At 45.4% G+C, this 22,909-nt stretch overlaps 1 protein-coding gene across 1 annotated transcript; it reads right to left on the bottom strand.

The window, feature by feature from the left end:
- Nucleotides 1–3,413: 3,413 nt before the first annotated feature.
- On the bottom strand, nucleotides 3,414–8,253 carry LOC107049154 (coiled-coil domain-containing protein 81-like). The gene is made up of 11 exons (XM_040656421.2): nucleotides 7,832–8,253; nucleotides 7,338–7,399; nucleotides 7,030–7,183; nucleotides 6,408–6,664; nucleotides 6,207–6,292; nucleotides 5,661–5,752; nucleotides 5,240–5,348; nucleotides 4,920–5,022; nucleotides 4,633–4,770; nucleotides 4,005–4,183; nucleotides 3,414–3,703 (listed from the first exon to the last, which is right to left on the bottom strand). Exons 1-11 carry the CDS (start codon nucleotides 7,914–7,916, stop codon nucleotides 3,451–3,453), a joined length of 1,518 nt encoding a protein of 505 aa, XP_040512355.1. The 5' UTR covers nucleotides 7,917–8,253; the 3' UTR covers nucleotides 3,414–3,450.
- Between the last annotated feature and the right edge of the window lie 14,656 nt (nucleotides 8,254–22,909).

The following is a 22,909-nucleotide window of genomic DNA, read 5'->3' as shown; positions in this document are numbered from 1 at the left end:
GAACAAACCATCTACTGTCAAAATGTTCCACTACATCGATGATTTGATGTTAACGTCTGACTCAATCAAGGCATTAGAAAAGACAGTATCATCATTAATTACTTATTTACAGGAAAAAGGATGGGCTATAAACCCACAAAAAGTACAAGGACCAGGGCTATCAGTTAAATTCCTGGGTGTTTTCTGGTCAGGTAAGACTAAGGTGTTACCCAGTGCAATCATTGATAAGATCCAAGTGTTCCCGGTTCCTACGAAACCGAAGCAGTTGCAGGAGTTTTTGGGTATATTAGGATATTGGCGATCCTTTATTCCCCACTTAGCACAACTGCTAAAACCCTTATATCGATTAACAAAAAAAGGCCAAGTATGGGATTGGGGTAGAACAGAACAAGAAGCCTTCCAGCAAGCAAAAATAGCTGTTAAACAGGCCCAGGCGCTAGGTATATTTGATCCGACCCTTCCAGCCGAACTACATGTGCATGTAACCCAAGAAGGGTTTGGCTGGGGGCTGTGGCAGCGCCAGAGTTCTGTTCGAATCCCAATTGGGTTCTGGTCACAGATTTGGCATGGAGCAGAAGAGAGATACAGCATGGTTGAAAAGCAGTTATTGGCTACCTATTCTGCATTGCAGGCAGTAGAACCAATAACTCAGACCGCAGAGGTTATTGTCAAAACAACTTTACCAATTCAGGGGTGGGTAAAAGACCTAACTCACATTCCTAAGACCGGGGTGGCCCAATCACAAACAGTAGCACGCTGGGTTGCCTATCTTAGCCAAAGAAGCCGCCTGTCATCATCTCCACTGAAGGAAGAACTTCAAAAGATACTTGGGCCAGTAACATATCACAGCGAGACACCTGAGGAAACAGTGGTTACTTGTCCAGAAAAGAGTCCTGTACAGGAGGGGAAATACCCTATCCCAGAAGATGCCTGGTATACAGATGGATCCAGCAGAGGGAACCCAAGTAGGTGGCGAGCTGTCGCATACCATCCCTCAACTGAAACAATATGATTTGAAGAAGGGGATGGACAAAGTAGCCAGTGGGCTGAGCTACGAGCTGTGTGGATGGTGATAACTCAAGAGCCTGGCAACAGTGCACTAAACATCTGCACAGATAGTTGGGCAGTCTACCGAGGGCTCATGCTCTGGATAGCACAGTGGGCCACTCAGGATTGGACAATCCATGCCCGACCTATCTGGGGCAAAGATATGTGGGTTGATATATGGAACGTGGTTAGGCACAGGACCGTACGAGCATACCACGTCTCTGGACATCAACCCTTGCAGTCACCAGGCAATGATGAAGCTGACACACTGGCTCGAGTCCGATGGTTGGGAAGTACACCATCAGAAGACATAGCTCACTGGCTGCATCGGAAATTACGGCATGCAGGACAGAAAACCATGTGGGCAGCAGCTAAAGCATGGGGGTTGCCCATACAGTTACCAGATATTGTCCAGGCATGTTAGGACTGTGACGCTTGCTCGCGAATGAGACCAAGACCTCTGCCGGGAACTACGGCCCATCTCACTAGAGGACACAACCCATTACAGCGATGGCAGATCGATTATATAGGTCCCCTTCCTCGATCTGAGGGGGCCAGATATGCCCTAACTTGTGTCGATACAGCGAGTGGACTGATGCAAGCCTATCCTGTAGCAAAGGCAAACCAAGCCTATACCATCAAAGCTCTTACTAGATTGATGGCATCATACGGGACTCCTGAGGTTATTGAGAGTGATCAAGGTACACATTTCACAGGTGCAACTGTGCAGAAGTGGGCTAAAGACAATAACATTGAATGGCGGTTTCCCCTGCCCTACAATCCAACAGGAGCAGGCCTAATAGAAAGATACAATGGGATCCTGAAGGCTGCTCTGAAGGCAGATTCACACTCCTTGCAGGGGTGGACCAAAAGGCTTTATGAAACCCTGCGAGACTTGAATGAGAGACCAAGAGATGGCAGACCCAGTGCTTTAAAAATGCTGCAGACAACTTGGGCCTCCCCACTTAGGATACAAATTACAAGCAAGGACACCTCACTCAAGCCACAAGTTGGCACTATGAATAATCTTCTACTCCCTGCCCCTGATGACCTAGAGCCTGGGAGACACAAGGTAAAATGGCCTTGGAAGGTGCAAGCAGGACCAAAATGGTGTGGTCTCCTTGCACCTTGGGGGAGATTGTTAGAGGTTGGGGGATCAGTAAACCCTTCAGTAATCGGTGTATGGCCAACAGAGGTAGTAGTTGACACCCCTGTTTTCATTGCAAGGGGGACATTAATCATGTCCATGTGGCAGATTAGAACCCCCCCTTTGGTACCCAATATAGTGATTCAGTCGCAGATTTCGGGCCAAAGAGTGTGGTATCGAAGGCCAGGACATGCCCCGATACAGGCAGAGGTGTTGACTCAAGACCGAAATACAGCCTGCATCTTACCGTGGAGGGCAGACCTACCCCTCCTCGTACCTATTAAACATCTGTTTTACTCCCCTTGAGGTTTTAAGTTCACAGGATGGCCAGCAGGAGCAACATCACTCAAACACACTTATGAGGAAACATCATGACACCCTGTGACGCACTGCTGAACTTTTGGGGACTGGAGAGCATGGATCAGAAGCGCTACTGGTCCTTGAAAAAGATACGCCTCGAGAAAGAACATCAAGTACTGGCCCAACAGAACCGTGAAGGGGACTGCCACTGATTGCCTTTATTGTCTTGACATCCTATATTGCGGCGGGTGTTGTGTATGTGTCGCAATGTGCATTGTGTCTTGGGCCACCAGGTTGCAGGGGCTCACCCCCTACCTGCTCAGTCATTGGTTCATGCTGTGAAGGGGTGGAGTGTAGTGGAATTCCAGGGTCACAGCCTGAACCAATGGGTGGGCTCTGTGAGTGTGTGAGTGCGGCGATGCGGCGGTACGAACGGGGGAGGGACACATTCCTCAGCTTGGCTCTGCCTGTGCGCTGCTACTGGGAGGGGTGAGTCGATTCTTTTTGATATCTTTCCCTCGTGTGCCTATTTCTTAAATAAAGGCTTTGTCATTACCTTCATTTGCTCTACACTTGCTTTAATTTCCTATCTCTTTACTATTGCTATTTTCTCTATCCTGTACCCAGCCTAACTGACTAGGATTTGTAGTAAACTCATTGGACAATATTTGAACTCATTTGTGTCACAATCTCACGCTGGGTATATCATGAATTTCCTCATCCGATAAATGGACCGAGACCCACTGTACTTCTTCATAGCTTACAGAATGTTGAGTCTGCTTTTAGGCTTCAGATGTGCCGCTGATCTCAGAATAACAACCTTCCCTAGGCAGAATGCCGCTTTGCTGAGACTCTGAAGGGACTGCTGAAGCAGTGCAATTTGCGCGCGCAAAGCAATCGTAACACAAACACTACGGAAGTTGTTAACTTCTCTTTATTTGTTTGAAGATGTTAAGTTACTTTTGTAAAGATGCCCCTCGCCCCCGCTGCTGACAGCTCTCCCCCTGCAAAGGTGGCAGCATGCAGCGGTGGGAGGTTCTGTTTGAGTGCACCTGGGTGCTACAGGTGGTGGTGCCTGTAGCAGCATTTTGGTGTAAGCCGGGAAAGCTACGGCTGCTGCAGCTGGAAGCTGCCTGGCAGCTTCCTAACAGGGTTGGCAGGCCCTGGGCCTTCCCACGGTGGTCCAAGAGCCTCATTTTCTCTCCTTTCCTGTAGGAACCAAGAAGAAAGACGTTCAGCTCTGGGCTGGGGAAGGAGGGACAGAAATGCTGCAGGGCTTCTCTCGGGCCTGTAGTCTGGGGATGTGCTGCCCAGGACAGACCCTGCTTGGTGTCATGCCCAGGGGCCCTCGTGCCCAGGCCCATCTGCACTGAGAGTGCCCACCAGATGGGGGGAAGGCGGGCAGGAGGAGGCCCAGCCCTGCAGCCCAGGGAAGCCCGGACAACAGCTCTGGGGCTCAGGGCCTCCCGATGCTGCTCCCAGGACTCTGAAGGAGCTGGAACACACTTACTGTTCCCGTGATGTCCTCGGGAGCTGTGGCTTGTTTTGCCACCCCTCTAGCGCTGTCTGCCCTGCGGGTTTTTGGCACCCGTCCTTCCCCTTCAGCCTCTCTCTCAGCTGCTGGTCATACTCCCTTCTCATGATGTAGGAAGGACGAGAGTCACCCTCCAGCAGGCGGTGGAAAGGGTTCTGCAAAGGCAAAAGAGATGGTCCTAAAGAACAGCTGCAAGGAGCTGGGGCTGCCACTCAGAACGCGGTCGTGCTGGAGATGGCACTGAGGAGCAGAGGGCTCTCTCTGCAACACAGGCTCTGCCCTCACCCCCTCAAGCCAAGGGCCGGCAGGGGCTTTTCTGCCCAGGGGCGGGTGAGCAGGCCCCAGAGCCTCAGCTGAGCCAGGTGCCTCACACAGGCTTGGTTCAGTCATCATATGCCCGTGTCCAGCCAGCCGCTGCCTTTGCCCTGTGCTCTTTGCAGCAGCTCCTCTCGCATGGCGACTTGCAGGGCAGTGGGCAGACGGAAGATGCTTCCTTGCCAGGTGGCCACAGTAACGCTGCCATGTGCAGGAGCCCCGCACTGCTCCCCTTCTGAGGAGCGGGGGGAAATGCCCTTTCCCTGACGGTGGTCAGTTCACACTGTACCTGGCTTCTCTCCAAGCTCTGCCTCCATGTGCACTGCTGGTACTCGCTCTGGATTTCAGCCTCGACCTCCTTGCGCTTCGAGCCAATCAGCACCTGGCGCCTTTTCTCCTCAGTCTGAGGACGCATCAAGCGTGCTGCCTGCAGGCCAGGAAGACACAACCATTGGCAGCGTCAGTCTCCGGGGGCTTGGGCAGAGACCCCTGGGAGGGCAGCTGCTGCTGCCATGCCTGCCCTCCTCTGGAGCCCCAGGGGGATTCAAGTGTGGTCGATCAATGCTTCTGGCGTACCGTTCTGGAGGGCTGCTTGGCACTGGCAGAGGGCTTTGGCTGATCTGGAGGTTTTGGTTGTTTCAGTTCTTCAACATTCACCGGCTCAACTTGTGACAGGAACCTACAGAGACACAGCAGGCTGAGCTGGTGGGAGCACAGGCTGAAGCAGTTTCTCACTGCTGGGCTCACAGCCCACAGCTCTGCTCCAGCAGCACAAGGCCATTTCCAGGGCCTTTTGGCAAGGGCACCAGGGCTGAAGGAAACACCACCCCGACACAACAAGCCAGAGCATGGTGTGTTCCCCACTCCTTGCTGCTATATTTCTCCAGGAGGCTCACCTGACTCTAACTCTATGCTTTCTCCTCTCCTGCTCCCTGTGTATTCTTTCTGCCCTCACAGCTTGAAATGCCCTGCGCCGAGCCAGCAACACTGGATCATACACGCTCACTGCATGTGGGAAGCAAGAGAACACCACATCATCATCTTTGTGACTGTGCAGATAAGCAGCAGTGGCAGAGCTCCTTGGCTGTGCTCACCCACACTCACTGCCACCCTGGGAGCAGAGCCACATTACAGGGGCTCTTTGCCCCTGCTGGACACTGGACTCAGCCCAGATCTGCATTCCTCCTGAGCCCGTCCTGCTCTCTCTCACCCATCTCTCGGCAGCAGGGTTCTTGGAAACCCCAGGGCTTACTGGCTGGGAGTGACTTCCCCAGCAGAGAAAAGATTTCCTCATCCAATTCAGGCACATTCACGTACCTCTTCGGGCACTCCTGCTCCATGGGTGCAACCCTCTTTGGGGCCTGAAGAAAGTCATATCTTGGCTGGTCTTCGAGCCCTCAACTGAAATTCTGGAAACGAGAAGACACCAGTGGGCAAAACGGTCACCAAGCTCCTTCAGTGCCTGACACAGAGAACCTGCTGACAGGGCTCTTTGGGAGCCAGTGCCAAGCCCTTGGAAGAACTCTCTGTGGGAGCTGAGGGGCCCTCCAGTCTCCAGCAACTTCTGCCCCTGAACTTCTGTCACCTTCGTGCCTGCCCTGAACAGCGGGACCCTCCTTGCTGCCCCCACCCCACTTCCCAATTCTCTCACTCAGGGCCCACGGCCCACAGCCCACGGCCTGGCCCATTGGACTGCTTTGTCTGGGTAGACCGAGCCATGGGCTGAATGGTCTCCCAGAAAAGGGCTGCTCTTGCCTAACAACCTTGCCAGGAGAGAGGCCTTGGCATGAAGCTGCCCCAAAGCATGAACTGAGACAGCTGCTCCCTTGGCCAGCCGGCTGCTGCAGGAGTGGTTGTGCTCACCTTGGCAGTACGATGCAGCCATCCTCACTCTGTCGAGAAAACTTGTTTTTGCCTCTGAATGCAATCATATTCATCATCTTGGAGTCCTGCATCAGGATAGACACAAGTGAGCAGAGGCCACAGACACGTGTCTGTTGCTCCCAGGGGTGGCAAACCTCATTTTAGAGTGCTGCAGGGAGCCCAGGAAGCGTGCAAGCTCACCCCAAGAAGAGCGGGCAGCATGTTGCCCGTGGCATCCAGCTGCAGTACGCAGTCATCAAAGAAGTTCATGATGACCTCCTGCCCTCTCAGAGAAAGAATGCCAAGTCTCTTGAAGAAGAAGTCAACTTCCTTCTTTCCTCGAATGGCCTCAGCAAAGAAGAGCAAGGTCTCATGGACGCACTGCTCTACGATTGGCACGCGGAAGGAGATGGTTTCAGCAATCTCCTGGAAGTTCAGTGGATACTCAAACATGTCAGCTGAAAAACAAAGACCAACCCTGTCACTCCCCGCACAGTTCAGCAGACTCGCAGAGGAAAGGTCAGCAGTACCCCGGCCTCGTGCAACACTCTTTGGCCACATCTCCGGAGCAGTGCTGATGGGCAGCAGAAAGGGCAGGAAAGCTTTGCCTCTGGCTCCCAGCATCCAGCTAGAGGTTGGGGAGAGCTGGGCAGATTGGACTGGTGCCAGGGGAGGGGCAGGGTGCTGGGACACTCCACGTGCACCTTTCCCCACACTCTCCAGGTTGCAAAAGATTTTGCTCTTGCCATGTCACAGGGATTTCAGCACAGAGTAAAATACTGGGGCTGTGCAGTGGAGCAAAGCAAAACAAAGTTCTTCTTACAAGGAATTTTGGTTTTAGGCTCCTTGATCTTGTAAAATCGCTGGACGTGTTGGTTCAGCTGGAAAATGGGTTTATCCACAACCAGAACCCCATCCTCTCCGGCGGCGGCACGAGCTGACACAATTGCAAAGCTCCCAATTCCAATATCCACCGCCTGAAAAGTCAAACAAGAGGGAGCCATGGCAGCGCTGGGCGGAGGTAGGAAAGGTGCTGGGTGACCTGCTGGGCCTGGGCATGGTGCTGTGTGGCCTGCCCGCTGCTCAGGTGCAAAGGGACGAGCTGGCCCACAAGCAGGAGGTAAGACTCACCCTCTTCTCCAGCAGCTGTCTCCGGATATACTTGGATGTGCCTTCCCACACTCTGCAGATTTCTGGAAAGCAAAAGAAGGACCCATCACACTTGGAGTTGGCAATGCCCAACCATTCTGTAACCCCTTCCTCCAACAGCAGAGAGAGCGGAGTGTGACCAAGCTCTCTCTTGCCCTCAACGAGTACTCGTGCTGCTGTAGCTTCCCAGCACAGCTCTTGACCGTGCCCAGCGAGCAGGAAGTGCACACTGTGCCCAGGGCAGGTCTGGAGAGGGAAGGGATGCTCTTTGAGGAAGGGGATCCTGGCACCAGCAGCAGGCCTGGGCTGCCAAAGCAATCCCTGAGCCACTGGGCACCACCCGGCAGGGCTCTGCTTACAGACACCATGCCTCTCCTGGGGACTTTCTCCCAGCTGCCCGCCCCCAGCTTTCCACACCTCGTCTCCTCTCCGTCTTTGCTACCACAGCGCTGCCCCAAAGGCCCCCAGAGCCTTACCCAAGGTGGTGAGTTCCTTAAGTAAGGAAAGCTGCTTGGGATCCAAGGGTTTGAAGAGCAGGTATCTGAACACCTCATTCTCCATGCTGTGCAGCAGTTGGGGAAGCGGTGTTCACTCCCTTGCTCCTGCTCCTTGCCTCTTGGCAAGCAACGTCTCACACTCTCTCACAGGTTCCTCTGGCTTTCTCCTGCCAGCAGAGCAGCTCCAGCGGAGCAGAGCAGCACTGGCAAGAACAGCCCTGGCACCTCCCAGGCTTTGCTGGGAAATGTGGCCCGGGGATGCCGGGGAGAGGGACTCAGAGCTGAGCCCCACTGTGACGCCATGCTGTGTCACAGAGGGCTGTGGGTGCCCGCCCACCTCACAGGCCCCCCACATCTTGGCCCAGCATGGGTGGGGAGTCCAGCGAGGTCACCAAGCGTGCTGTGCTGACACTTCTGCCTCTGTATCTCAGCTCAGCCACCCTCCTCTGGCCAGAGAGAAACTCTAGGACGCATGGAAGGAAAGTGCAGTCGTGCCGAAGGAGCTCTGTGCACTTGCAACAGGGCTACAGAGGGCAAGCTGGCTGCCCAACGCACCAAGGGCAAGCAGTTGCTTTGCTTCATGGGACATCGCAAAGCCCCTTGCATGCCCCAGGCAATCCCTGATGAGCGTGTTTCATTCCACAGCCATCTGCAAAGAAAGACCACAATTAGACATGGCACATGAACTGCTGCAAGGTCTCCCAGCATGCAGCACCTTCAATGCGCATTCTCCCATGTATGCTCACTGCTTCACGAGACATGACTCTCCACTTCCCAAACACTCTGATCAATACCACGCCGAGCCCCGCTGTCCTGAGAACTATAAGCATAGCTCTAGAAGACATACACTAAAGCCGGCTACCACAAGACACTCTTGTAGGTGGATGGAAAGTGGAGATGCTTACATGCAAAGAGCAAAGGTCCCACCACCCCCAAGCTCCAACACAAGACCAACAAGGACCCTGAGAAACTCCTCCCAAAAATAGTAGCAATGAACACTCTGTAAAAGCAGAGTGCAGTGGAGTGCAGGGACCAGTGGACAGGGCAGGGTCCAAGAGCAGCCTGTTCTGGGCTGGCTCAGTACAAGACTTACCCACAGGATGAAAGGGAAGATGCTATGAGATGGGAATTTTACCCCACTGTGCCCTGTGGTAGCTGGACTATGTACTGCAGAAGATAAACTCCCAACACCTCACTAAGTTCTGAGCATGGATGAATTTTTTTCTGAAAGGGATGCTTTACTTTCTGCCTGCATGGAGGTTTCTGCCTGGTGAGACAGAGTCCAGAGGTAACCAGATTTGTTCATCTCCATCTGCTGATCCAATCAGCAAGAGTTAGAGAAAAACTGGGATGGGAGAGGATTGGGGTCTCACTGTAGTTGTGTAAAGGCAAGATGCACTGGCTATTTAAATAGCATGCTGGTCCTGTTTTCCTTCCTACTCTCCTTGAAGTCTTATTTTTAGGTATGAAGATACAAGCCAGTCTTTTCCTTCTTCCTTCTTAGCAGATGCTCTAGTTTGCAACCTCCTTCAGAGAATGACAAAATTACAGAACCACAAAATTGTAAGAGTTGGAAGGGACCTCCAAAGATCATCCTCTCCAACCCCTTTGGTAAAATAGGTTCCCTACAGCAGGTCACCCAGGAAAGTGCCTAGGCAGGTTTTGAATATCTACAGAGAAAGAGATTCCACAACCTCCCCGGGCAGCCTGTTCCGGTGCTCTATTGCTCTCACAGTAAAGAAATCCTTCCTCATGTTTGTATGGAACCTTTTGTATTGCAGTTTTTCCCCATTTCTTCTTGTCATGCACATCACTGAAAAGAGACTGGCCCCATTCACTTGACTCCTACATTTTCAGTATTTATAAATAGCGGTGAGATATCCTTTCAGTCCTCCCAGGCTGAACAGTCTCAGCTGTCTCAGCCTTTCCTCATAAGACAGATGCTCTAGTCTTCTAAACAGCTCTGTGGCCCTCCACTGGACTCTCTAGAAGAACCCTGTCTTTTTTGAACCGAGGAGTCCAGAATTGGACACAGTACTACAGATGTGGCTTCACCAGAACAGAGCAGAGGGGGAAGATCATGTTCCTTGACCTGCTGGACACACTCTTCTTAATGCATACCAGAACATCAAAATATTAAGAGCTGATATCCACACCTCTGCAAATTCTGGCATCAGGCAGTTTTGGAGGATCAATATTATATATGAATTAAGGTTAGCATTACCATCTTGAATGTATTGTTTGTGATCTTCACAGTTTATAAACTTTACTGCAGTTATTTGAAAATTCATAAAATATATATATATATAAAAGGAGAAGAAAGGTATTGGAGTCTAATCCCTCACAGCTGAGATTTTTTTTTGGATTCATTAGAAAGGAATGGTCATCTAAGCTCAATGGTTAGTGCTGCTTCTTTAATACAGATTGCTGTCCTGCAAGCTGCACTTGTTTGCTACTCACAGACTTGTCAATTTTGAGCACATTTCTAATGCCAATCCTTATTTGCATTGTGAGATAGTTTTAATTCAGATGCATGAAATGCTTTCACAAATTCATTTTCTTTATTAGGCTGTAAGTGTTTCAGCAGCTCAGATATAACTGCCAGTGCAGTGGATGCCAACTCAGCAAAATTCTGGCACAGATTAACAGAAAATGGGGGATGGTAGATGTATCAGTTTTTTGAGTACTCTAAGCGATTTATGGGTAACATAGCTTCTTTTTCAAAAGCGGTGTAGTTAAGCTCCTAAATCTGATTTTCAGGTAGTCAAAAGCTTTTCAGTGAATTGAATCTACAGGAGAGTGTTTAATTTGTAGAATGGTGTCTTCCTGCATTTCAAATGCTTGTGACACCTCTTGTTACATGATAAAAAGCAGGAAACAACCTCAGTGGACCTGGGGGTGTTGATTGACACTAGACTGAACATGAGCCAGCAGTGTGCCCAGGTGGCCAAGAAGGCCAATGGCATCCTGGCTTGTATCAGAAATAGTGTGGCCAGCAGGAACAGGGAAGTAATTGTCCCCCTGTACTCAGCACTGGTGAGGCCGCATCTCGAGTACTGTGTCCAGTTTCGGGCCCCTCACTGTAAGAAAGACATCGAGGCCCTGGAGCGTGTCCAGAGGAGGGCAACAAAGCTGATGAGGGGTCTTGGAGCACAGGCCTTACGAGGAGCGGCTGAAGAAGCTGGGATTGTTCAGTCTGGAGAAGAGAAGGCTCAGGGGAGACCTTATTGCTCTCTATAACTACCTGAAGGGAGGTTGTAGTGACCTGAGGGTCAGCCTCTTCTCTCATGTAACTGGTAATAGGACTAGAGGGGATAGCCTCAAGTTGCACCAGGGAAGATTCAGGTTGGACATGAAGAAAAACAACTTCTCTGAAAGAGTGATCAGATGCTGGAACAGGCTGTTCAAGGAAGTGATGGAGTCACCTACCCTGGAGATGTTCAAGAAACATTTAGACGTTGTACCAAGGGACATGGATTAGTGGGAAATACTGATGGTAGGTGGACTGGATGACCTTGGAGGTCTTTTCCAACCTTGGTGGTTCTATGATTCTATGAACACGTCCCTTTGGAAGTTTTAGCTGAGCAAGCATATCCCATTGTAGGCAAACTGCCTGGAGAAAGATGAGAACAACTTCAGAAAATCTATGAATGGAGGGAAGATTGAAAGATGAGGGACTGTATAATCTATTAAAACATAGCATGAGGGGAGACATGAAACACTGTGTCATTTAAAAGGCTGCTGAAAAGAGGAATTAAATAAATTGCTCTCATGTAAGAACATTGGAAAACAATAAAATGAAACAGTAGCATGGGAAATTTCAGGTAGGTACACTTGAACAGCTGGCTAATTAACAACAGAATGGCTATGGGTAGAACTGGATCTAAAGTACTGACGGTTCAGGGCAAACATTTTGTACAAAAACACCTGTGCTTTCCTGAAGGTACTCAACAGCCTCTCAATGCTGTTTTTTCTCTTTCCACACAGATGACCCAGACGTTACTGTTCTGTGAAATGCAATGGAGCTTCAAGTCAACTGGAGAAATCATGCTGACAACACGAATTTTGTGCCTTAATATTCTGCACTTATTTCCTTTTGTCACTTTTCACCAGAAACAGAGGGAAGACTTGACTCTGGAATCTAATACCCATATTGCTGCCTATCACCCACCCTACATGCCCACCTTTCTCTGCCAGTATTCTTGTACATATTCAGCAAGGACAGAGACGTATAGTGAATTGGTGTTGAAAGAAACACTGTAAATTCTATGTGCAAAGAGATGAATGCAAGTGGCCATCAAAGGGCTTTAAATGACCAAGGCCAGCAGGGCTTTAAGCCATGACTAGTACTGCAGCCTTGCTAATTTGTTATCAGGCAATCAGAAAGGATAAGGTCAAAAGGGTCAAGAACAGAACAGGATAGTAACTTGCTACATTACACGCTGAAATTCTGATTTCTTATTCAGATCAGCTCCAGTATAATGAAAATAAAAGAGAGAGAATACAATTGCTGCCATAGAACTGCCTGACTTTATAAAGGCAGAACAAATAGCAGAATTTTAACATCTGCTCTTTGGTTTTATAGTTGAAACACTGTCATTCTCAAAAGATGCAACCATTTGTCACTCCTTTATCAGACTTCATTGGAACTTTCTCCCCTTCTCTGTACATTTAAGAAGTGTGGCAAGTGAGGCACAAGCTCTGTTGCTGGTGCAGAATGAAGATGCTTACTGTCGGTGCTCACAAACTTTTATACCCTTGTAACAATAACTTGGTCACACGTACCAGCCAGGATCCTCCTGTGTGTTTACATCCCGTGCAAGTAGCTTCCCAGCTTGTTTACTCATTTGCAAGGTCTTTTGATCGTAATCATAGAATCATGGAATCATAGAATCGCTAAGGTTGGAAAAGACCCACAGGATCATCCAGTCCAACCATTTGCCCTTCACCAATGGTTCCCACTAAACTATGTCCCTCAACACAACATCCAAATGCTCTTTGAACACCACCAGGCTCGGTGACTCCACCACCTCTCTGGGCAGCCCATTCCAGTGCCTGACCACCCTTTCAGAGAAGTAGTACTTCCTAACGTCCAGCCTGAATCTTCCCTGGCTCAGCTTGAAGCCATTCTTCAAGCTGTCTTTGTTTCTCCCAGATCTCGCCCTTTTTATTAGTCTGAACAAGCACTTCGCTGATCCCCGTATTAATATAAATAATATACACCAACAAACATGCAAAAACTGAAAAACACATTAATACCACCCACCCACCAAACCAACCCCATGGGTTTTTGACCTGTAGCTTTTGTCCCACAAATCAAAAATTTTCTGAGGTAGTTGTCATATTGCTTGATGATGACATATTGGCTGCAGTATCCACAGTCCAGTTGCCTCTGTTGGCTTTGGTTGGGAGGATACCCAGAAGGTTATTATGGACCTGAAGAAACAGCAGTAGATGCTGATGGTGCAGTCAAGTAGGGCTTTATGACTTTGACTGGAACCCATTGTGGTCCAGCACCTTTGGAAACAAAAGCATAACCTCTCCCTCCTCCCCCCCCCCCTTTTTTTTTGGATAGGGACATTTATTATTATATTTTAAATCACTGAGATTAGATATTCAGAACGAGGATTAAGAAAGCCAGGCAGGTGTAAGTAAAATATTAGGATACAGGCGGTACAGTTGTAAATATATGTTTGTACACATTGCATTCAGAAGATATTCAGCCAGTCAAGTTGGATTATACAACCAAATGTGAGAAAGCTTCCTACGCTAGCAATCTACTGCACACGAACACACATCATTTAATAGCAAATGCAATTTTCTAACTTAGTAACACGCATTCACCTTGAATATCTGCTTCTAGTCAATTTCTTATCTTTTGTAAAGAAGACAATCTTCGTTTGGATTCCCACTAACATCCCATCTTAAATAACTTATTAGCCTCCTCAACACCACCTAAAACCAGTAACAACAGTCAGCCATACTGTTTTAACAGCTAGAAAAAAGAAATCTCTTTATAAGTGAAAGAATCCCTCTCTCGTAAGAAAAACTACACTACCTACTATAGAAAATAACAGCTTTAAAATCAGGATCCTGTTTACTTAAGTTCACATCGGCAGGGTAATGCCTTTTTCACCACTTTCAGTTATGCTCCTGCTCTAAAGCATTTGACTGAATATCAGAGGAACTCAGACACAGCACAACTTTCAAACATTCTTCCAGTATTGCTAAGCATTCTCAATCTGCATACCATGATCCTTAGAATTTTCTGGAGCACTGAGCAACTGCTACAACTGAAAAGTTCAGAAAAATACACTGCATCAACACCAACAGCTGGAATGAGTGAGGGTCCAAATACAAGCACACTTCTCAGCAGCAGCTTTCTGCAGCTCCCACTCCCAAACGCCGACGGTGAGCGCCGAGCGCTTGCGGTGGTGGATGAGGTATAGGCTTAGAGTCTGCGTGCCCTGCTGCGAGTGAGCGAGCTCCGACAGCTCCGCTCCAGCGCCTTTTGTTGTGCAGATTCTCTCCAAAAGCCCACACTGAGTACTTGTCAATTGTGCCGAAGTCTTGCAATCACAAAGAGCGTAACTTTTCATGACACAGCTCAACAGATTACTGGTATAGAGGGAGCCAAGCCCGAATCCAAAAACCGCAATCACAGGGCAGGCGAGAGCCGAATGCATCTCGAATGAATCCCCCTCCCGCTCCGCTTCTTTGCATATTGCTCGCCAAACGTGACGCGGATCGCGGGGTTGCAAGCCTGGTTCCTTTCTCAGGCTCACTAACCTGGGCTGTAAAGGATAAAATGATCTCCAGGGTTCCAGAAGGTCTTTAGCCACAGGGTCAGAGCATGTAGCCACGTCCCACAGCCTCACTCCTGCTTCGCCCCACGTTTCTGTGTCATAGTTCGCAGCCCCATCTACTCCTACGTTACAAGAGACCCACACCAAAAGTCACCTTAAATCGAAGCTTTTCACTTCAGCGCGGTGTTTCTGCAAAACCGTTTCCATTATTTTGCAGACCACCTCCTGCTCCTTTGTGACACTCGCGCCTATTGTTCCCCATTGCTCATTTCCGACTTGCAGAAGTGACTCTGGCTATGCAGCCCGTTCCTGCTTCCTTTCAGCAGCCCTAATTCCTTGCCACTGGTCAGCTTTGATAGCCAATTATCTCCCGAGGCTGACCCTGATACAGGGACCCTGTTCGGGCGCCATTTGTGGCAAGCGCACTCTGTCGCTGGTGCAGAACGAAGACACGTATGGTAGGTGCTCACAAGCTTTTATACCCCCGTAACAACCCCTTGGTCACATGTACCAGCCGGGCGCCTCGTGCGTGTTTGCATTTGGCGCAAGTAGCTGTGGAGCTAGTTTGCTCATTGGCAGAGTCTTTTGTTCGTCGTGTCTTTGTTTGTCCCACAAAGAAGAACTAAATTTTAGGAGGGAAAAAGACACAGTGGAAATATTCCTTAATATTCACAGGTTTTGAAATGGAAGAGAAGGTTAATGATATGTACTGCTATTGTCTTTTGTCTCTTTTCCTCACAGTGTTGAAAGTAATCCCTTGCAGTTGAACACGTGAACTTAAGCCCTCTTACTTTCAAAAGTAAAACCTTGTTTTCAAGTAGTCATGTAAAGGCTCTGATTTAAGTTACTCTGTGTATGTGTGGAGCAGGAAAGCTTTAGTTAGGGTCTTAGATGGTGTTAGTTAGGGTCTAGATGCTATTGCATCTAAAAATACATCCCATGTGGTGCCATAAAATAGTGCATGTTCTCCCCGCATGGTGAATGGATATCCTGTCTGGGAAGAACAAGAGAATTACATACAACTTTCAGTTCATGCACCTTGGAGACAGAAGTACTTCTCCTATTCAGTAGTGTTAGGAAGAAAGAGTCTTTTACACACAGTCATAGAGTTAGACCTGCCAGGGGAAGAAGTATGTATTCAAGTTTATTTTGAAAGTGCTTTTATACACAGTGCCCATTGAGAAAAATGAATTTGTCATAAATTCCCACCCCCCCCCCCCCCCCCCCCCTTATTTTTCTTTTGTTTTGTTTTAAACAGAGGGAAATAAAGACTTTGGCTGCTTGTTTGACAACTAAAAAAACCCTAGTTCAGGCAATTATAAATAGTAGAAGCTGTGTTTAGTTTAGAATCATAGTGTGGATCACAGAATGACTTGGGTTGGAAGGGAACTTAATTGTCTAGTTTTAGCACCCCTACTGTGGGCAGGGTTAGGTTAGGTATTTTTGGTTAGGTAGGAGTTGAGCAGGAATCAGTGAGTGGGGGGGGGGGGGGGGGGGGGTGTTTCAAAGGACAAGTGGGAATTCTGCATCTAATAGAGGGACTTCATGAAGAGGAATTTGCAGGCTGAGTAGTTTTAGTGTTTCTGTTACCACAGATGGCCTGTGTGACAAGAGAGAGTGTGGCACTGCCAAAGACTGTCAATTTTCTTCCTTTAGCACTTGCCACTATACTCTATGGAGTGCTTTACAAGCCTAGTGATGTTTGGACTATTTGTTGCTATTTTCCCCTAACAACATTCTTTATCTGTATGCTGCTGTAGTTCTTTCCTAAGGGCATTTTATAAACAGCTTGCAGACAAGGGCATCCAACATCAAATTTACATGTGTACAGTTCTTTCAATCCTTCTGTTGTGAAGCTGTATTGGATTTTATAAACAGCCAATGGGAATTTAATACTGCAGTTTATAACAAAGGCAAGCACGCAGATCTAAACAAAGAAAAAGCACTTCTAATACAATTCTCAGATCTTTCAGATCAAAGTATATCTTGTGCCTGTCTCCCTCCTGAAAATAGGTACTACAGGTTTATGGGGTAATGAATCTTCCAGCCAATAAACTGCTATTTTTGAATACTTTTTACAGAGCAGTTTAGACATTTGTCCCATGATATAATTCATGAACAGCTAACTTGTGCATTTTGAATGATGAGTGCTGGAAACAAACGTTTGTAGGAATCTGTACCGTGTTTGCAGCAAATTGAATCTGTTGTGGCAGTATCTAGAATCATAGAATGGCCTGGGTTGAATAGGACCACAATGATCATCGAGTTTCAACTGCCCTGCTATGGGCAGGGTCACCAACCGCTAGACCAGGCTGCCCAGAGCCACATCCAGCCTGGCCTTGAATGCCTCCAGGGATGGGGCATCCACAACCTCCTTGGGCAACCTGTTCCAGTGTGTCACCACCCTCTGTGTGAAAAACTTCCTCCTAATATCTAACCTAATTCTCCCCTGTCTCAGTTTAAGACCATTCTCCCTTGTCTTGTCACTGTCCACCCTCGTAAGCAACTGTTCCCCTTCCTGTTTATATGCACCCTTCAAGTATTGGAAGGCCACAAAGAGGTCTTTCTCTTTTCCAAGGTAAACAATCCCAGTTCCCTCAACCTTTCCTCATAGGAGAGGTGCTCCAGCCTTCTGATCATCTTAGTGGCCCTCCTCTGGACCTGCTCCAAGAGCTTCGTGTCCTTCTTGTGCCGGGGGCCGCAGGCCTGGATGCCTGGCCTGAAGAATGGCTCAGCTGAATACACACCACACCTAAGTAACTCTGCAGTCTAGAGCTTGGCAGACTAGAGTGATGGTAAATAGAGTATAGCTCATATACTTTGGGAGCACAGTTTATCTCACCATTGTCCACTCCAGGATGCAAAGTGTGCATCTAAGATGATAATGTAGAGAGCACCCACTTCCCAGAATACGTACGAAGAGAAATGGCCATCTGAATTCCAGTCAGACACAAGCAGTTTATATTATGGGAGAACTATTTTTCACTCTTGATATCTCTGGCACAAACTAACATCTTTGACTCATGAAACAGAAAACAGGAATTGCTTTTATTTCCTAAACATGGTATTTCACTGTACTGCTCAGAAATTCTTGAGCCCAAAGAAGCCGTGCTTCAGTCTTTGACTGAGCAATGACTTAAACCATCATTAACATGTCCATGTGATGGGGCTCCAAAAACAGCCCTCGAAGATCTTGCTTCCTCAAGTAGTATTGACATTTAATGAGATTTTGCATTACTTTCTAGAGGGGCTTGCCTCAAATACTTATTGCTAGGCATGAGGAACATGAACATGAGAAAAGGAACAGGAAATCTGGAAGTAAGATTTGTGGGGGAAATAGGAAGAAAATTTGTAAAAGATACATTACTAAAGTCAAGGATCAGTATCATGTCAGAAGTGAGTTTGTCCAAGAGCCTAATTTTGAAATTGCTTTTTTGCTATTGTTGTTGATGTTTGTTTTGTGTTTTTTTTTTTTCCTTTTGTGTGTGTGTATGTGTGATGTGTGGTTGGGTTTTTTTTTGGTGGGGGGAGGAGGTGAGGAATAATGTCTATTACTTTAAAGGTCTATCCTTCTTCCATTTCACTTGAAGAGTTGATTATCATGCCAAGTATATATCTCATAGTTGTTAATATACACATTTTTTAATTTGTTATTTGGATACGTTCATAGGAATTGACAACCAGAAACTCTCTAATTACTCTTCTATCAATGGAAAATACTTTAATGTTTAGTAGTCATTACAAACATTGAATGCTTATTTTCTGCTCTGACAGGCTTCCAAGAAAACCAATTTAGTAATTTCCAGTTCAACACACTGCTACAAAAGACTGGAGAAAATAAACACAATAGAAAAAAAAATGCATTTCTCTTCCATGGGAGAATGCTTACATACTCTATTGTTCGAGTTGGTTCTACTAACTTTCACCAGTACTTGACTGTCGTCCTTTTGTCATATCTGCCGTTTTACTTCAATCTGGCTTTTACGTAGCTTACTCTGTATTTCCATAGAGGGAGCAAACTGATTTAATTGTCACTGACTGAAAAGCATGCATTCATACTGAAAAAGGATCAGATATTTTTTTATTTATTTTTAAAAGTAAAACAAAACAAAAACTCCAAAATTCATAACTTTGACTGTTATATGTTTTCTAATTCTAAAATAAAAGAGGGATTTCTAGAAAGGGATTATTTTCTTACTTTTTGTTTTAGAAATTGAGCCTTTGTCATTCATCCTTAGTAAATTCTCAGTGAAACAACTTGTTCAAGGTCTCACAAAACATACAAATCACCTTGTTGTTACTGCGCTGAGATTTTGGTAATGTCCATCAACAAACCTACCTCAGTACAGTTTCATTTTCCTTGGGCGTAGGTTGTTGCTGAATTGCCATCCTGAAAGAATACAGTTAATGAACAAAACAGCAGTAGAGTTTGTATCTCTTGAAAGAGTTAACTGTAAAGCAATGCAGCAATGACAGAGGAATTTAAGGAAGTCATTTCCTCACCTGAGTTCAGTTTTATCACTATGCGTGAGCTGTTGCCACGAGAATCATATTCAGGGTAATACAGCAGGAGTAATTTTCCTTTTTGATTCATAGATCTCAAGGTTATTCATGAAATGTTTATGCATGTATTTGGCAGAAGAGAGAAGGATCCTCCCCAGATTAACCTGCCCCCTAGAGTTGTCAAATACTCTGTGCTCCAAAAATTAACAGTTACTGATAGAACAGCACATCTGCTAGTGACTTGGAGGAAGGTTTCTTCACATGGAAAGATCTCAAGAAATATATTATATAGATATGCCTTTTTTAGGTTCACTTTTAGAATTTATGACTTTTGATCTGCAGAGGGAGATGGAGAAGAACTGTTCTAAATGGGGAGTTCTTTTGTGGATTTTCAGTTTCAGATTGTCAATTGTTTTTAGCACAACCAGAGTAGCTTTTTCTAAATGCTAGGAAAGATGTTAGAGGTAGGCAGCCTTCACTTTTTACTGATTTGGTGTTACCACCTTAAGAGAGGGGAAATGGAAAAAAAGGTGAAGCTAAAATGTCTTCAAGCAGTGATTAAGATGGCTTAATTGTTCTGTTTCACTAAAGTACCAAATAACCGTTTCCAGATATGTGTGAGCTCTTTGAGACAGAGCTAACACTTACAGGGATTGCAGCCTGTGGTTCTTGGTTTGATAAATCTCATCACAAAGAAAATGATTAAAAGGTAGATAGTTTTACACTGGCATTTGCTTTTCTAGTAGCAGCTCAGGCTTCTGAGTTTTGAAACATCAATACAAATGAAACAAAAGCAACTCTGATAAATTGCAGCTTGCACACTTTGTGTCATGTTCAGCTTGTTAAGTTTTAAGGTTTCTGATGAAGTCTTACTAAACTACGATTGCTTATAAAATATAAAAGGGAGGCTTTGTTGTTTTGGTCCTTTTTTGAAGCTCTGGGTAGGAAAAAATGGTATCCAAAAGGGCAGTGGACTGTAGGGAAAACAGAACTGGAACTGAATCTACTGTGTCCAGAAGGTCTTTCCATTTTCAAGTAAATATGAAAAAGAAGAAAGAGGAGCAAGTAAGGTCTTGATGGTTCTGAAGAATTCATCAAGCATGAAAGAGCATTGAAAGAAAATAAAAGTTATGTCTGCTGAAAGATAGAAACTAGAAGAACAACATATGCAGAAACTAAGACCTAGGGTTAAAATTCAGGTCTTAGTATTTTTATAAGTGTCTTATGAAATTATAATAGATCGAGAAACATAATAATAATAGGAAATTACATTAATAGGAGGTGACTGGATTCATTTAAAATGGTACTACCGAATTCTTTAATGGCTAACAGGGCTAATAGGGATCTTGATAGTCAAAATTATTTATTTAGAATCAGGAAAAAAAGTAAGAAAAGCAAGAAAAAGAATTCATGCTTATTTTCTGGGATAAAATAGAATTTTCTGAGAGAGGGACATTTTGCTATTGTTACCTCTAGGCCACCTGGATTGCTCTGAAATCTGCACAGTGTATACACTAGGAGAGATGTTTAATGAGGAAATACAGTAATCTTCCTATTGTCTCAGCTAAGCCAAATGACCTTTTAAAGTAAGTTTCAGTTTTTTCTTTTGTATAAACCAAAAATCAGGCATTCTAATTACTCTCAGTTACGGCTGGTGGAGGCAATACTTCCTACTGCCTACACTGCATCACTGCACCACAAATACCTAATTCTGTAAAGTATTTAGGAGTGGAATTGTCTTTAAGTACGCAAGTGGAACAGTGTTCTCCCTTGAACTACTTATTTAATTGTGGACTGTTGTGGTTAATGAGCACATTGTAAAACTGAGTCTAATTCTCTTATGAATCCACCTTTTTCCTCTAAATACAGACATTTCAGAGAGGGTGATAATCTCTCAGGAAATAATAGGTCTGTGAATAATGTAGCTTTTCCATTATTACAGTGCTTGGTAAAAGAGAACAGAAGATCACAGTCACTTACAGTGTGAAAAACATAAGTAAATTGGTTTGTCAGAAGCATGATTTAGCAGGCTGCAGAAGTGATAGGTACAGGATTGGAAACTTCATGTTGAATTACTATGTATAATAGAGATTTTCTTTAATATGAATATCTGTCATGAATATTGAATTAAAAGTCACGGTAACTGAAAAGATCAAGAATAAAATATCCATCCTCAATATCCAGAATATTACAGTGTGATTCAGCTCAGAAGTTGCAGGAGTATTAGGCATGACTACCAACTTTCTGAAGAGCAGCCAGAAATGTTAGTCTTAAGCCTGAATCTCTCAGATGAACAAAACCTGACTAAGCAAAGGTTCTTAATCTTAGTCTTTTGTCGAGTACTGATTTATGAAGTAGTTTTTAATGCTGCTGGGTTAAATAGGGCTTGGTTTTATCAGCTGCGAAAGAACAAAAACAATGGATTGTTAAGGCGTGCAAATATTTATCAGTAGCTCCCCACTGTTGCACACATTTTTGCACAGAAGAGTTGTTAAATAATGAGATTCCCTTGGTTGTTTTTGCATATTATTGGCAGAATGTGCAATTAAATATTTGTATAAAATGTATGCCACTAACTTTATTTATAGTGTTTAGCTATCAACTTTAGATAGTAGGAAATTAAGAATTAACTTGTGCCGGCTTGAATCTGCTTATTCTAAAATATGCAGAAGTAAAAGCAAAGCACAGTGGACTCCTGAAGAACCTTCAAAAATGAAAAATCACTAGATAAAAGAATGTTTGAATGTAATTCAAAATTGAATGTAGAAATGCCAATTTGCGTGTGGTCGCAAACAGACACATACATGGTAGCTTCATACTGATGGGCAGCTCAGCTCCACCACCTCACTCTCTCACTCCCCCTCCTGAAAATATCAGGCCAAGAAAACATGATGAAAAAAGAGCTCATGGTTTTAGCCTTCTTGATTGCAAGTAAGGGCAATTAAAAATCAAGTCATCTGTCATAGTGCATGAGGTTTGGAATAAGGTAAGGGAAAGTTGTCTCATGTTGATGATACCAAACCAGGGATAGTAGAAGATTCATCTGCACTGTAATGAGCCTTTACATTTTGTTTAAAAACAAAAAACAAAAACAAAAAAAAAGGACTTTTAAATAAACAGGTCACACAGACTTGATATTTCTCTGCACTAAGTCCAAAGAAATTATTGAATGAAACTTAAAATGTTGCATATATTAAAATATAATATACTTCCGTATATGTGTATAGAAGGGGCAAATTTTTATTAAGATGTAAATAATGCAAATATTGCACATTGATTTTAATTATTTAATGCATATGAAGACAAAAACCTAATATGTAAAAACTATTATTTTATTACATCTAGTATGCATAATTTATAATCTGGAACAGTGCTCTCTACAATTACTTGTCTTTAATTGTTACGTAGTCCTCTTTTAACTGACAAAATTATTTTAAGCAATATATTTTAGGGTAATACTTTCTGTAAAATGTTATCTTTACAAAATATGTATGACTGATTCTTCCCACAATTCTGTGACTTCACGATTTCTGAGCTCTGGTTGTCTTCCACCACACACTCTGCTCAGAGAATCTGTTGAACTTTGGAGTCTTAGGAAAAATTCAGTTCCTTTATTTTCAGTCCCAGAGGGCTGTACCAATACTCCGTATGTTGACAAAGTCATCTTGCTGTGATTCCAAGCCAAAGCTAATTCTTTCAGAAGAATGAGTAAATAATGAGGTTCAGAGGCTGAAATTATGAGTATTTA

The sequence above is a fragment of the Gallus gallus genome, chromosome Z (assembly GCF_016699485.2).
Source record: "Gallus gallus isolate bGalGal1 chromosome Z, bGalGal1.mat.broiler.GRCg7b, whole genome shotgun sequence".
Taxonomy (NCBI): domain Eukaryota; kingdom Metazoa; phylum Chordata; class Aves; order Galliformes; family Phasianidae; genus Gallus; species Gallus gallus.
Note: the sequence above shows the minus strand (reverse complement) of the source record. Positions and strands in the feature narration are given on the sequence as shown.